Raw genomic sequence first — 14,649 nt, 5'->3', positions numbered from 1 at the left:
AGAAATGGCCCTCGGGGAGAGACATGCTGGGCAACCAAAGACCTTGCTTTGAACTGACTGGTTCAGGTCCATGTTTGAAATGGAATAAACGGCGGTGATAAAATGATACAGAAAAGAGCAGAAGGGGACGCCACTCCTTGAGGGCAGGGAAGCCAAGTTGAGCTCTAAATGAATGAATGAATATCGGGAGAGGAACTCTACCAAAAACTCAGCATTTGGAAGAAATCTAGATCTTTCCTACTACATGGGGATGGAGAGGTAGGAAAGAGGGACATGTTTTGCCTGCTCTACCTGAATCGCTGCAAATAGGGACTGTGGCCAATAAATTAAAAGAGGCTTGCTCCTGGGGAGGAAAGCTATGGCAAATTTGGACGGCAGATTAAAAAGCAGAGACATCACCCTGCCAACAAAAGTGCGTCTAGTCAAGGCTGTGGTTTTCCCTCTTGCAATGTTTGGCTGTGAAGGTTGGACCATAAGGAAGGCCGAGCGCCAAAGAATGGAGGCCTTTGAACTCTGGTGCTGGAGAAGAAGACTCCTGCATTGAGTCCCTTGGACTGCAAGGCCATCCAACTGGTCAGTCCTAGAGGAGATCAATCCTGATTGCTCTTTAGAAGGCCAGATCCTGAAGAGGAAACTCAAAGACTTTGGCTACCTGATGAGAAGGAAGAAGGACTCCCTGGAGAAGAGCCTCATGCTGGGAAAGATGGAGGGCAAAAGAAGAAGGACTGCAAGGCCATCCAGCCGGTCAGTCCTAGAGGAGGTCAACCCTGACTGCTCTTTAGAAGGCCAGATCCTGAAGAGGAAACTCAAAGACTTTGGCCACCTGATGAGAAGGAAGAAGGACTCCCTGGAGAAGAGCCTCATGCTGGGAAGAATGGGGGGCAAAAGAAGAAGGACTACAAGGCCATCCAACCGGTCAGTCCTAGAGATCAACCCTGATTGCTCTTTAGAAGGCCAGATCCTGAAGAGGAAACTCAAAGACTTTGTTCCACCTAAGGAGAAGGAAGAAGGACTCCCTGGAGAAGAGCCTCAGGCTGGGAACGATGGAAGGCAAAAGAAGAAGAAGGGGACGGCAGAGAAGGACGTGGCTGGATGGAGTCACCAAAGCAGTCAGCGTGAGCTTCAATGGACTCTATTTTTCTACTTGCATTTTTTACGTGCTTTCGAACTCCTAGGTTGGCAGAAGCTGGGACAAGTAACAGGAGCTCACTCCATTATGCGGCGCTAGGGATTCGAACTACCAAACCGCCGACCTTTCTGATCAACAAACTCAGGGTCTTAGCCACTGAGCCACCATGTCCCATGAATTCTACTTACAGTAGCTCTAATTTGGCCACTGAAGTATTGGAAATTTGTGATCGAGAGGGTGTCCTATTTGCTTGAACAAATTTAACCTCCTGGGTGGGAGACACTTGATGTTCCTCAAGAGATTGAATTTGCTTGTGCAAACCTCTGGCAATTGGGAGTGGAATGCCCTGTCGATAGGCTCTGGAGGGTTTAAGTCCTGTTTTTAAAAATTGACAGATCCGGCTGTTTGATGCCTTTTAAGATCTATCACTTCCCAGGAAGAGTGGCGCTAATACTCTTAAGAAGGAGGAGAAGAAAAAAAAACACCAAATAATTATACGTTGAGGGTATTAAAAAAAAGAGAGATTCCTTTGAAACAGAGAAATGCAGAGATTATTGGGAGAGGGGGAGTGGAGAAGGCGTGCTTTGGAGTTTCCTAGTTGGGGACAACAGTCCTAGCGATAAACAAAAAAAAAGAAAGAAGGAGAAAAAGAAAGAGTGAAGTTGCCGGCATGGAAGGTTTAGAGTAATGGGGCCAATGATAGATGGCAATAGAGAGGCAAAGGCCTAAAGCAGAGTGTCTCAAACTTGACAACTGTAAGATATGTGGACTTCAACTCCCAGAATTCCCCGGCTGGGGAATTCTGGGAGTTGAAGTCCACAAATCTTAAAACTGACAAGTTGAAGAAACGCTGCCCTAAAGGAACAGCAGGATGTTTATTGATCAAGGGGAACAGGACAACTCACTGTTGTCGACACGGCTAACTTGCAGCGAAGTCGACACGGCTAACTTGCCGCGGGATAATTTAACCATTCGACTGAATTATTTAAAATAAATATTTTAATCTTTGTCATGTACATTTCATTCCGTCCCTCCTTTTGCACCTTTTCTTTAGTGATTCTATTCCCCCATTTCTTTGATATTAGGATAACTCTTGTCCTATGACGAGGGCTCCCAGGGCGGGCTGGCCGTGGCGAATTGTCATAGACCAGACGTGGGGTGCTAATTTTTTTACTACTGGTTCAGGCGCGCTCCTGAGCGGGCACAATGCCTCTGCGCAAGCCTGCAATGCTGCATTGTAATAAATGCGCCACTCTGGCTTCCTTCCCTTCCTTCCTTCCTTCCTTCCTCCCTCCCTCCCTCCCTTCTTTCCTCCCTCCCTCCTTCCTTCCCAAGCAATAGCAGACTTATATACCGCTTCACAGTGCTTCACAGCCCTCTCTAAGTGGTTTACAGAGTCAGCCTCTTTCACCCAACAATCCGCGTCCTCGTTTTACCCACCTCGGAAGGATGGACGGCTGAGTCAACCTTGAGCCAGGCAGGATCGAACTCCTGGCAATGGACAGAGTTAGCCTGCAACATTGCATTGTAACAAATGTGCCACTATGGCTTCCTTCCTTCCTTCCTTCCTTCCTTCCTTCCTTCCTTCCTTCCTTCCTTCCTTCCTTCCTTCTTTCCTTCCTTCCTTCCTTCCTCCCTCCCTCCCTCCCTTCTTTCCTCCCTCCCTCCTTCCTTCCCAAGCAATAGCAGACTTATATACCGCTTCACAGTGCTTCACAGCTCTCTCTAAGCAGTTTACAGAGTCAGCCTCTTGCCCCCAACAATCTGGGTCCTCGTTTAACCACCTCGGAAGGATGGAAGGCTGAGTCAACCTTGAGCCAGGCAGGATCGAACTCCTGGCAGTGGACAGAGTTAGCCTGCAACACTGCATTGTAACAAATATGCCACTATGGCTTCCTTCCTTCCTTCCTTTTTTCCTTCCTTCTTTCCTTCCTCCCTCCCTCCCTTCCCAAGCAATAGCACACTTATATACAGCTTCACAGTGCTTTTACAGCCCTCTCTAAGCGGTTTACAGAGTCAGCCCATTTGCCCCCAACAATCTGGGTCCTTGTTTTACCCACCTCGGAAGGATGGAAGGCTGAGTTAACCTTGAGCCGGTCAGGATCGAACTCCTGGCAGTGGACAGAGTTAGCCTGCAACACTGCATTGTAACAAATGTGCCACTATGGCTTCCTTCCTTCCTTCCTTCCTTCCTTCCTTCCTTCCTTCCTTCCTTCCTTTTCTTCCTTCCCTTCCTTCCCTTCCTTCCTTCCATCCTTCCTTCCCTTCCTTCCTTCCTCTTCTTCCTCCCTCCCTCTCTTCCCAAGCAACAGCAGACTTATATACCACTTCACACTGCTTCACAGCCCTCTCTAAGCGGTTTACAGAGTCAGCCTATTGCCCCCAACAATCTGGGTCCTCGTTTTACCCACCTCGGAAGGACGGAAGTCTGAGTCAACCTGGAGCTGGTGAGATTTGAACTGCCAATTTGTAGGCAGCCGGCAGGCAGCAGAAATAGCCTGCAGTGCTGCACTCTGACCACTGCGCCACCATGGCTTTGAAATGCAGAAGGATCCCGCAATGTAAGTTTCTGACTTCCCTAATTAATATCTGTCTCAAGACATTTTCCTGGGCAAGTTTCATGGAAATGAATTGGACCAAGAGAAGAGCGAAATGATTCAACGGGGGGGAGGGGCAAACCCTGAAGCTTAAATCTCCCTTCATTTTGTTATGATGGATGGGCCACCCTTAGATAGTCTTGTTTTATTTCAGCGCATTAATTAATTTAAATGGATGAAAAAGTGGGTTACAAGCTCCAGTGACTGGTGGACGGGCGAGGAAGGGAAGAGGGAGAGGGGGAGGTGGGGCTGGAAAGGGTGATCCTTGAATGCTAAGCATGTTTCATTAACTCGGTTGTGAAAACTGTTATCAAAGCTACATTCTGGAAATTAAGAGGAAAATAATGGAGTAATGGAGACGAAGCGCTCGGATGGAAAAACAGCTGGCCTCAGCAAGAAGAGGGAATCGGAAGCCTTCTCCATTTGTGGGGGATAATTTGAGGGGTTGGGGAGAGGAACGATGAAGGCAGCCCAGAAGGGCCAGGAAGAGGTAGTGAAGGAGATGTTTTAATGATGGTGGAAGAAGGATTTGTCTTGGTGTTAGAGAAGCAAGGTAGACCTAATCCTTAGTGAGACCTTTTAGGAAACAATGCTTTTGGGGGGAAATGGGCAGAGTTCAAGGGATAGCAGAGGAGAAAAACACTTCTGGAAGTTTAGAAGATTCATGCAGACCCGAGGTGGCACAGTGGTTAAATGCAGCACTGCAGGCTACTTCAGCTGACTGCAGTTCTGCAATTCGGCTGTTCAAATCTCACCGGCTCAGGGTTGACTCAGCCTTCCATCCTTCCGAGGCGGGTAAAATGAGGACCCGGATTGTTGTTGGGGGCGATATGCTGACTCTGTAAACCGCTTAGAGAGGGCTGAAAGTCCTATGAAGTGGTATATAAGTCTAACTGCTATTGCTATTGCTACTGTAGCCTGTGAGTCACCATCCCCTCCAGCAGCCGAATCAGAGGAGGAGGAGGAGGAGGAGGAGGAGGAGGAGGAGGAGGAGGAGGAGGAGGAGGAGGAGGAGGAGGAGGAGGAGGAATCTGGGTGAGCATAAGGGCAACTTGGGAGCTCCGAGGGGGAAGAGGGAGTGAAGCTGTCAGAGAGAGAGAGAAGGAGGGAGAGAGGCGGAGCCTGGGCTGTCTGTCAACACTCAGATGGAGAGTCAACAGCCCCCAAGTCTGGAGGTGGCTGATGAGGAAGAGGAGGAACAGCTGGATCCAGTGCCTGACATGCAGATGCACAGAAGGAGAGGAGAGCAGTGGAAATCTATGGGCCGGTCCTTGGCAAGAAAGAGCCACTGTTGCTAGCGAAGCCCCACCCTAGCTCTGGGGATAAAAGGCAGAGGGCAGAGATGAATAAGTGTGCAGAAGACAGAGAGGAGAGGAGAGCAGTGGAAATCTATGGGCCGGTCCTTGGGACGGAAGAACCACCGCTGCTAGCGAAGCCCCACCCTAGCTCTGGGGATAAAAGGCAGAGGGCAGAGATGAATAGGTGTGCAGAAGACAGAGAGGAGAGGAGAGCAGTGGAAATCTATGGGCCGGTCCTTGGGACGGAAGAACCACCGCTGCTAGCGAAGCCCCACCCTAACCCTGGGGATAAAAGGCAGGGGGGCGGAGATGAATAGGTGTGGCAGACAACTATTCATCTCCCTGCCGGATGGATTTATCAACCTGCGGTGAGAGAGAAACGTTTTGCCGGGACTGCCGGCATTCCTAATAAAAGAATCTTTTGTGTTTATGTCAGAGGGTTTTGTTATGTTTGGGGAGCTGGGTCAGAGCATGGAGGCTGGGATTGAGGGCCATCAACATTTGGCTGGGAACCATCAACCTCCCAACCAAGATTATTGGGAACCAGGAGAACGAAATCCTCAACCGTGGCCCTGGAAGAAGATCTAGAAGAGAACTCGGCGTACAGGGGTGTCATCCAGAAATGTAAGTGGGCAATATTGCTTGTGTCACACTTTCTATCATTCTACCGTCCTCACCACCGTCCAGACCTTCCGCACAGCCCTTAAGATCTGGCTATCCCGTCAGGCCTGGGGATAAAGATTTTAATCCGCCCCACCCGAATGTTGAATGAATGTTGTGTTTTATTATTTTATTTCTATTTTTACTCACGTATTGTCTTATGTTTTGTCTTGCACTCCCCCTCCTATGAATTGTAAGCCGCCCTGAGTCCCCTTAGGGAAAAGGGCGGCCTATAAATAATAAATAAAATCTAAAAAAAAAAAAAAAATCTAAAAATCTACTATGCGTTTTCTATGGTGGGGAAATGGGAGGGGGGATAATACGGAGTGAGATGATATGTAGCCATAATAATATTCTTTCTAGAAAACCAAGGTCATCCTTTGTCTTTGAACCTCTGCACCTGACCAGATGGGTGAAACTGCCAGCATGGCAGTGGAAGATTGGACCATGTGATGGGTTTGTGGGGGTGGGGGCAAGATCTTGAACTTTCAACATCTGTTTTTTCCAGATGTGCCAACACGGCTCTCTTAATAAATTGGAACTTTGAGGAATCCTTTGCCTCAGACTCTGATTTACTTTTGGATGCTATTTGGAACCCTGAAACTCTGAGCCAGCGAGTCAAGAGTTATGGACAGGAGTTTCACAGCTAGTTTGGGATGTCTTCCCAGGGTAATACCCCCCCACCCTTAATTTCACTCTTTCCTTCTAACTAGGTTTTCTCGGTCAGTCGGTGTTGATCTTCTGTTGCACGGAGACGGCAATACAACCTACCTGAAGGTCGACTTTCTATGACGTAGCCAGTGATGGGTTTCACTCCGGAAGCTCCCTCCGTCCAGTACAAAGTGAGTCCAGAGGTGGATTTGGAGACCAGCACATGCTGTGGAGAGCCAGGGGATCCTGCGGGAGGGTGGGGGGCAAAGGAAGAACCGGTTGAGGCAGAGGAACAAATAAATACACAATAAAACACAGGACATAGAATCACAGGGTTAGAAGGGAACTCAGGAATCTTCTAGCCCAACCTTCTCCACAAGGAAAGAGATCTTGTATCATCCTGAACAAATGGTTGTCCAATTCTTCCTTGGAGATCTCCAACATTGGAGCCCCCACAACTCTGGGATGCAAGTTGTTCCACTGACTAATTGTTCTCACTGTCAGGAAATTTATCCTTACTTCTAGGTTGGATCTCTCTTTGATGAGCTTCCATCTATTGTTCCTTGTCCTGTCTTCAGGGGCTTTGGAGAATAAGTCAACCTCCTCTTCTCTGTGGTAGCCCCTCAAGTATTGGAAGACCACTATCATATCGCCCCTAGTCCTTTTCTTTGATAGACTAAGATATACCTCGCTCCCTCAACCGTCCGTCATACAATTCAACCCCCAGACTCCTGTTCATCTTAGAATAGAGTTGGAAGGGACATTGGAGGTCTTCTAGTCCAACCCCCTACCTAGGCAGGGAACCCTACACCACTTCAGACACATGGTGTCTTCAACATCTTCTTGGAAACTTCCAGTGTTGGAGCATTCGCAACTTCTGGAGGCCAGTTGTTCCACTGATTCATTGTTCTCACTGTCAAGAAATTCCCCCTAAGTTTGGGGTGTTAGGGGGGGAGGGGGGATATATAGTATGTGTTAGATTTTAAAGTAACACGACTGCACTTGTATACTGTTGCTCTTTAATTTCACTGTAAAAATAGGACAAGCTGAATATATTAATAGATAGCAGAAATACACCGAAGGGAGGAGTAGAGGGATAGAAGAAAGAGGGGTAGAGAGGGTGGGAGAGAGGATGGGAGGGAGGGTGAGAAGGAAGGGAGGGAGGGTACCGGGAGAGAGGAGTGGTAGAGGGGGAGGGGAAGTAGGGTAGAGGGGAAGGATGGAGGGAAGATGGAAAGTTGGAGGGGGGCGAAAGAAAGGGTGTATGGAGGGTCAAAGAGGTACATTGGGTTTCTATTTTTGGGGGTATTGTTGACAAGAGGAATGGCTGTGTTTATTGTTTAATGTTATATGGCCCCAGTTATGCACAGTATATATGCAGCACTGCAGGCTACTGCTAGATCAGCAGTTCAGCGGTTCAAATCTCACCGGCTCGGGGTTGACTCAGCCTTCCATCCTTCCGAGGTGGGTAAAATGAGGACCCAGATTGTTGGGGGCAATATGCTGACTCTCTGTAAACCGCTTAGAGAGGCCTGAAAGCCCTATGAAGCGGTATATAAGTCTACTGCTATTTCTATTGACTGTACGAAATGAAAATGGAAAATAAAAACATATTTACAAAAAAAAGAAATTTCTCCTAAGTTGCTTCTCTCTTTGATTAGTTTCCACCCAGCGCCGCCCCTCACCTTCCGCTGGCCCAGCGGTGATGTTGGCTTGCAATTCGGGTCCGTAGATGATAGTCCTGGCTTGAACTCGGAACAAGTAGGTCATTCCTTTGGTGAGATCTCTGACTTTCAACCAGCGCTGCCCATTACCCTGGATGTCCACGGTCACCACTTTGCTCACCCCTAAAGAAAAAGGAGAGTGGGGATCAAAAGAGTGTTCAAAAGAAAAAGAGAGGTTGGGGGGGGGGTCAAGAGGAAGGAAAGCAAGCAAAGCAAACAAGTTGTGAGCTGGCAGAAAAACGATGCCAACCAGATTACGGGCGAAATGATGATCGAGCCATTTGCTAGAGACGCTTTTCTTACAATTAGTGGGAATTTAAGTGGCAATAATGGACAATTTTCGGCAGAGATAAGTGTAATTAGACTCCAAGCTTGATAAGTGGAGGCTGGTGAGAGGCGGGGGGGCGGGGGGGGGGAAACTTCACAGGCGCAGTTGGGAGATTTTCAAGCGGCTGGAGATTACTGTCCCTGATTGCCCAGGGATGAAAGGAAGAGGTGAGCCAAGGTAATTGGGGCTTGTAGCTTCTCTCTGGAAACCCAAATGGACCCTGTGGGGGGTCCTTTAACCCCCATCATTCTGTCGAATGGCTCCCGGGGAGAAAAAAAATCGCTCGGCCACAGCCTCTGTTGACCAACGTCTCAATGTTTTGGGGAAAAGAAAAGTAAACAGACATCCTTTAGAATTTCCCATGTCTACCGCTTGTGGCCTCGTCCCTTCTAAAAGAAGGGAGAGAGACGATAGCGGAGGAGAAAGAGGAGGCAGATGGGAGAAAAGTGAGCCAATGTGCCTTGTTATGCGAAAAAGTTTCTTTTAAATCGGTTTAGAGCAGGGGGGGGGGGTGTCCAATCTTGGGGACTTTAAGACCTGGGGACGAACTCCCAGAATCCGATGCTGGCTGGGAAATTCTGGGAGTTGAAATCCTCAGGACTTAAAGTTGCCAAGGTTAAATATCTTGCTTTACAGTGAGAGATGCTATTTGATTAAAGACATTTATGTAGAAAAAGGCCTAATAGTACTTTGCTGGGCCCTTGGTTTTGAACTTTTATGTGTTGTCAATTTTAATGTTTTTAAGGCTTTTGTGTCCATTCCTTCGTTCATTCATTCAATTTCTGTAACTAGGGATTCGACCTGCTGATCTTTCTGATCGACAAGCTCAGCATCTTAGCCAATGAGCCATCTATCTATCATCTATCTATCTATCTATCTATCTATCTATCTATCTATCTATCTATCTATCTATCTATCTATCTATCTATCTATCTATCTATCATCTATCCATCCATCCATCCATCTACTATCTATTTATCATCTATCTATTATATATCCATCCATCTTCTATCTATCTATCTATCTATCTATCTATCTATCTATCTATCTATCTATCTATCTATCTATCTATCTATCTATCCTATCCATCCATCCATCCATCCATCTACTATTTATCATCTATCTATTATATATCCATCCATCTTCTTTCTATCTATCTATCTATCTATCTATCTATCTATCTATCTATCTATCTATCTATCTATCTATCTATCTATCTATCATCTATCCATCCATCCATCCATCCATTCATCTACTATTTATCATCTATCTATTATATATCCATCCATCTTCTATCTATCTATCTATCTATCTATCTATCTATCTATCTATCTATCTATCTATCTATCATCATCATCATCTATCCATCCATCCATCCATCCATCCATCCATCCATCCATCCATCTATCTACTATCTATTTATCATCTATCTATTATATATCCATCCATCTTCTATCTATCCATCTATCTATCTATCTATCTATCTATCTATCTATCTATCTATCTATCTATCTATCTATCTATCTATCTATCTATCTACCTACCTACCTACCTACCTACCTACCTACCTACCTACCTACCTACCTATCTATCTATCTATCTATCTATCTATCTTTGATGGATGGATATACGATAGATAGATAGATAGATAGATAGATAGATAGATAGATAGATAGATAGATAGATGGATAGATGGATAGATGGATGAATATATCATAGACAGACAGACAGACAGATAGATAAAAGGCTCCCATGGAATAAACAAAGGTTAAGAGTCTCCTTCTAAGATCCAACTGCAATTTGATTGGGAGAGGATGTGTTTCTGACAGAAGAAAGTGGGCGCAGGGATGTTCCCCCTTCTGATCTAAGGTTTAAAATCTGAAGTTTGCTTTTCGGGCTTTGAAAATGAAGCCGTGGCCCCCTTGAGACTCGTTCGAAAATCAATGTTTTCTTCCTTTCTCCCTTTAAAACGTCCTTCCTTCTCCTTTGACTGCAACGTGGCAGCTGGTATTTGTGGAAGAAACCCAGGAGTGCCGACCACCTCGGCAGATAATTGGGAAGCCAACCATAGGTGGCATCTCCACAAAACTTAATTTTGCCTGGATTGGTTCAATCAACTTCAGCGCTTTCTTCAAGCACTTTGGTTCAATTTCTCCTTTCAGCTGCAATTGGAAATCCCGGAATTGGAGGGGAGAAAGCTGGGTCAAACCCATCGGATGCCATTTGCCATTGTTGGCAGGATCGGGGATGATTTCTCAGTCAAATCCAGAGAGCAAAACCTCGACAATATTGTTATTTTAAAAGAGGGGCGAAGAATGGCTCAAGGGTTACTCTGTTATCGTCGGATATTAGGGGAATTGATTTTTAAACAGGAGGAGTGAGTACATAATACCAGGAAAATCCAGGCCGAAAGGAGAGAGTCTGCAGGGGAAAAAAACCTACTTCTACAGCGCTGTCCGAAGACGTCTCTGTGGTCATGTGTGGCTGGCATGACTCAATGCCGAAGTCATGGAACGCTGTTACCTTCCCACCAAAGGTGGTTCCTGTTTTTCTACTTGCATTTTTTACGTGCTTCCACCCATCTCGGGGGACAAATGGATGGCTTCCACCAAGCCATTAACTAAGTGGCAGACTCTTGATAAATGCTACTTAATTTGAGTTTGAGTATGAGTTTCATTTTATTTATATGCTGCCCTATTCCCTGCGGGACTCAGGGCGGCGCACAAACCCAAGGAGGTGAAGGGAAAAACACAAAAACTACAAAAGTACAGGGCATTTAAAAACAACCAACAGCCACACAATTTGAGAGGGGAAGGAAACTCATCGACCCCAGGCCTGCCGACACAGCCAGGTTTTAACGGCTTTTCGGAAGGCCTGGGTGAGGGTCCGAATCTTACTGAGGTAAAGGTAAAGGTTCCCCTCACACATCTGTGCCAGTTGTTCCTGACTCTAGGGGGCGGTGCACATCTCCGTTTCAAAGCCGAAGAGCCAGCGCTGTCCGAAGACGTCTCCGTGGTCAGGTGGCCGGCATGACTCGACGCCAAAGGCGCATGGAACGCTGTTCCCTTCCCACCAAAGGTGGTTCCTATTTTTCTACTTGCATTTTTATGTGCTTTCGAACTGCTAGGTTGGCAGAAGCTGGGACAAGTCACGGGAGCTCCCTCCGTTACGCGGCGCTAGGGATTCGAACTGCTGAACTGCTGACCTTTCTGATTGACAAGCTCAGCGACTTAGCCACTGAGCCTTTGCCAAAAGAAAAGAAGATGAATGGGAGTGTCCGAAGATCAATTGCATCTCTGCCATAGATCGACCCCCTCCCAAGACTATCGTATCCTTCTTGGGGGGGTTTCTTACCTTGAACTGGGGCCAAAGGTTCATAGATCACCCGATAACCTTGCAAGATCCCATTGGCGGCTGTTGGCTCTCCCCAAGACACGTTTAGTGCCGAGCAAGTGATTTCGGAGAAGATCAAGAAACTGGGGACTCCTGGGGCTGGAAGAGATCAAGGCAGGCTTGGAGTCAGCGGGATCACAAATGTTGCCCTCCACCCCGCAATCTGGATTTGTTCATGTTGGCATCCGCTTCAAGATCGGTACCAACGAAAAAAAGGTCCCTTTGTTTTTCAGCCTGGACGTTTGATCAGTTGGGGTTAGGAAGCAACCGTGACCTGGAGGACTGAGAATCTCTACAGATGTTTAGCTATGCAATTTGGGATGAAGACCCTTGGAATGGTGTGGGAGGAGGAATGGATTTCCAGAGGGAAAAAAATTGCAGACTACAGGAACCATTTGGACCGCTCAGGTGACCCTGAGGACAGAGATAAACCTCCAAGTGGCCTCAATGACCCTCTAAAAGGATGCAAATGACCAGTTGTCTGCAATGAATATAAATCCTTCCATTCCTCACCATATAGTCAGAGCTGAAGAAGCTTCTTGGATGAGAAGCAAAACCTCTTCAAAAGAAAAAACAAGGAAGTCCAGATGCCTCCTGAAAAAGCCCCTTTGGGACAACCGTGACCTGGAGGACTTGAGAATCTCTACAGACGTTTAGCTATGCAATTTGGGACGAAGACCCTTGGAATGGTGTGGGAGGAGGAATGGATTTCCAGAGGGGAAAAAACTGCAGGCTACAGGAACCATTTGCACCGCTCAGGTGACCCTGAGGACAGAGATAAACCTCCAAGTGGCCTCAATGACCCTCTAAAAGGATGCAAATGACTAGCTGTCTGCAAGGAATATAAATCCTTCCATTCCTCACCATATAGTCAGAGCTGAAGAAGCTTCTTGGATGAGAAGCAAAACCTCTTCAAAAGAAAAAACAAGGAAGTCCAGTTGCCTCCTGAAAAAGCCCCTTTGGGACAACCGTGACCTGGAGGACTGAGAATCTCTACAGATGTTTAGCTATGCAATTTGGGATGAAGACCCTTGGAATGGTGTGGGAGGAGGAATGGATTTCCAGAGGGGAAAAAATTGCAGACTACAGGAACCATTTGCACCGCTCAGGTGACCCTGAGGACAGAGACAAACCTCCAAGTGGCCTCAATGACCCTCTAAAAGGATGCAAATGACTAGCTGTCTGCAAGGAATATAAATCCTTCCATTCCTCACCATATAGTCAGAGCTGAAGAAGCTTCTTGGATGAGAAGCAAAACCTCTTCAAAAGAAAAAAACAAGGAAGTCCAGGTGCCTCCTGAAAAAGCCCCTTTGGGACAACCGTGACCTGGAGGACTGAGAATCTCTACAGATGTTTAGCTATGCAATTTGGGGATGAAGACCCTTGGAATGGTGTGGGAGGAGGAATGGATTTCCAGAGGGAAAAAAATTGCAGACTACAGGAACCATTTGCACCGCTCAGGTGACCCTGAGGACAGAGATAAACCTCCAAGTGGCCTCAATGACCCTCTAAAAGGATGCAAATGACTAGTTGTCTGCAAGGAATATAAATCCTTCCATTCCTCACCATATAGTCAGAGCTGAAGAAGCTTCTTGGATGAGAAGCAAAACCTCTTCAAAAGAAAAAACAAGGAAGTCCAGATGCCTCCTGAAAAAGCCCCTTTGGGCCAACCGTGACCTGGAGGACTTGAGAATCTCTACAGATGTTTAGCTATGCAATTTGGGATGAAGACCCTTGGAATGGTGTGGGAGGAGGAATGGATTTCCAGAGGGAAAAAAATTGCAGACTACAGGAACCATTTGCACCGCTCAGGTGACCCTGAGGACAGAGATAAACTTCCAAGTGGCCTCAATGACCCTCTAAAAGGATGCAAATGACCAGTTGTCTGCAATGAATATAAATCCTTCCATTCCCCAGTATCATGTTAGAGCTGAAGAAGCTTCTTGGATGAGAAGCAAAATGTCTTCAAAAGGAAAAAAAAACAAGAAAGTCTAGTTGCCTCCTGAAAAAGCACCTTTGGGACAACCATGACCTGGAGGACTGAGAATCTCCATGGACCATGAAGAAGAAGTTCTGAAGAAGTTTCTTGGATGAGAAGCGAAACATCTTCAAAGAAAAAACACAAGAAAATCTTGAAAAAAAGCACCTTTGGGACAACCATGATCTGGAGGACGGAGAATCTCTACAGGCACCGAGTTAACAGTGCGAAGCATGGCATCGGTGGCTCGGTGGGAGGATCCTTCTCGTGCTTACCTGCCTGGAGCGTCCTTCCTTCCGCAGGGCTCGTCTTGGGTCCATCCCCTGCCGCGTTAAAAGCAGAAATCCCGACCAGGTACTTGGAGAAACTGGTCAGGTTTTTGAGCCGGATGCTTGTATCCGGTAGGAAGAGAACTTTCACTTTCTCAGTGTCATTCTGACCGTCTTTCTCCCAATAGTAGACCTGGTTGGGGGGGGAAAAAGAGAGATGAGCCCAGTAGACTATCCTTCAAGTTCCCATGACATCTCAGGGGCTTCCACAAAGGAGAGGGAATCAAACTATCCTCCAAAGCACCGGAGGGCAGGACAAGAAGAAATGGGTGGAAACTAATCAAGGAGAGAAGCAACTTAGGGGACATTTCTGGACAGTGAGAACAATGGAATGACTTGCCTCCAGAAGTTGTGAATGCCCCAACACTGGAAGTCTTTAAGAAGATGTTGCATAGCCATTTGTCTGAAGTGGTGTAGGGTTTCCTGTCTAGGCAGGGGGTTGGACTAGAAGACCTCCAAGGTCCCTTCCAACTCTGTTATTCTATTCTATTCTGTTCTGTTCTGTTCTATTCTATTCTATTCTATTCTATTCTATTCTATTCTATTCTAATATTCTATTCTA

At 46.6% G+C, this 14,649-nt stretch overlaps 1 protein-coding gene across 1 annotated transcript in view; it reads right to left on the bottom strand.

Annotated features, from left to right (window-relative positions):
* Positions 1-14,649, bottom strand: part of SDK1 (sidekick cell adhesion molecule 1) — a 501,088-nt gene that overhangs the window by 26,011 nt on the left and 460,428 nt on the right. Inside the window, 4 exon segments of the mRNA XM_087729082.1 lie at positions 6,456-6,581; positions 8,021-8,182; positions 11,742-11,879; positions 14,034-14,220. Of these exon segments, the coding sequence (XP_087585208.1) occupies positions 6,456-6,581; positions 8,021-8,182; positions 11,742-11,879; positions 14,034-14,220 (613 nt within the window).

The sequence above is a fragment of the Thamnophis sirtalis genome, unplaced genomic scaffold, assembly GCF_051295495.1.
Source record: "Thamnophis sirtalis isolate CommonGarterSnake01/CBP01778 unplaced genomic scaffold, rThaSir2_p1.2 scaffold_14, whole genome shotgun sequence".
Classification (NCBI taxonomy): domain Eukaryota; kingdom Metazoa; phylum Chordata; class Lepidosauria; order Squamata; family Natricidae; genus Thamnophis; species Thamnophis sirtalis.
The sequence above is the reverse complement of the archived record's forward strand: the minus strand, read 5'-3'. Positions and strand labels throughout refer to the sequence as shown.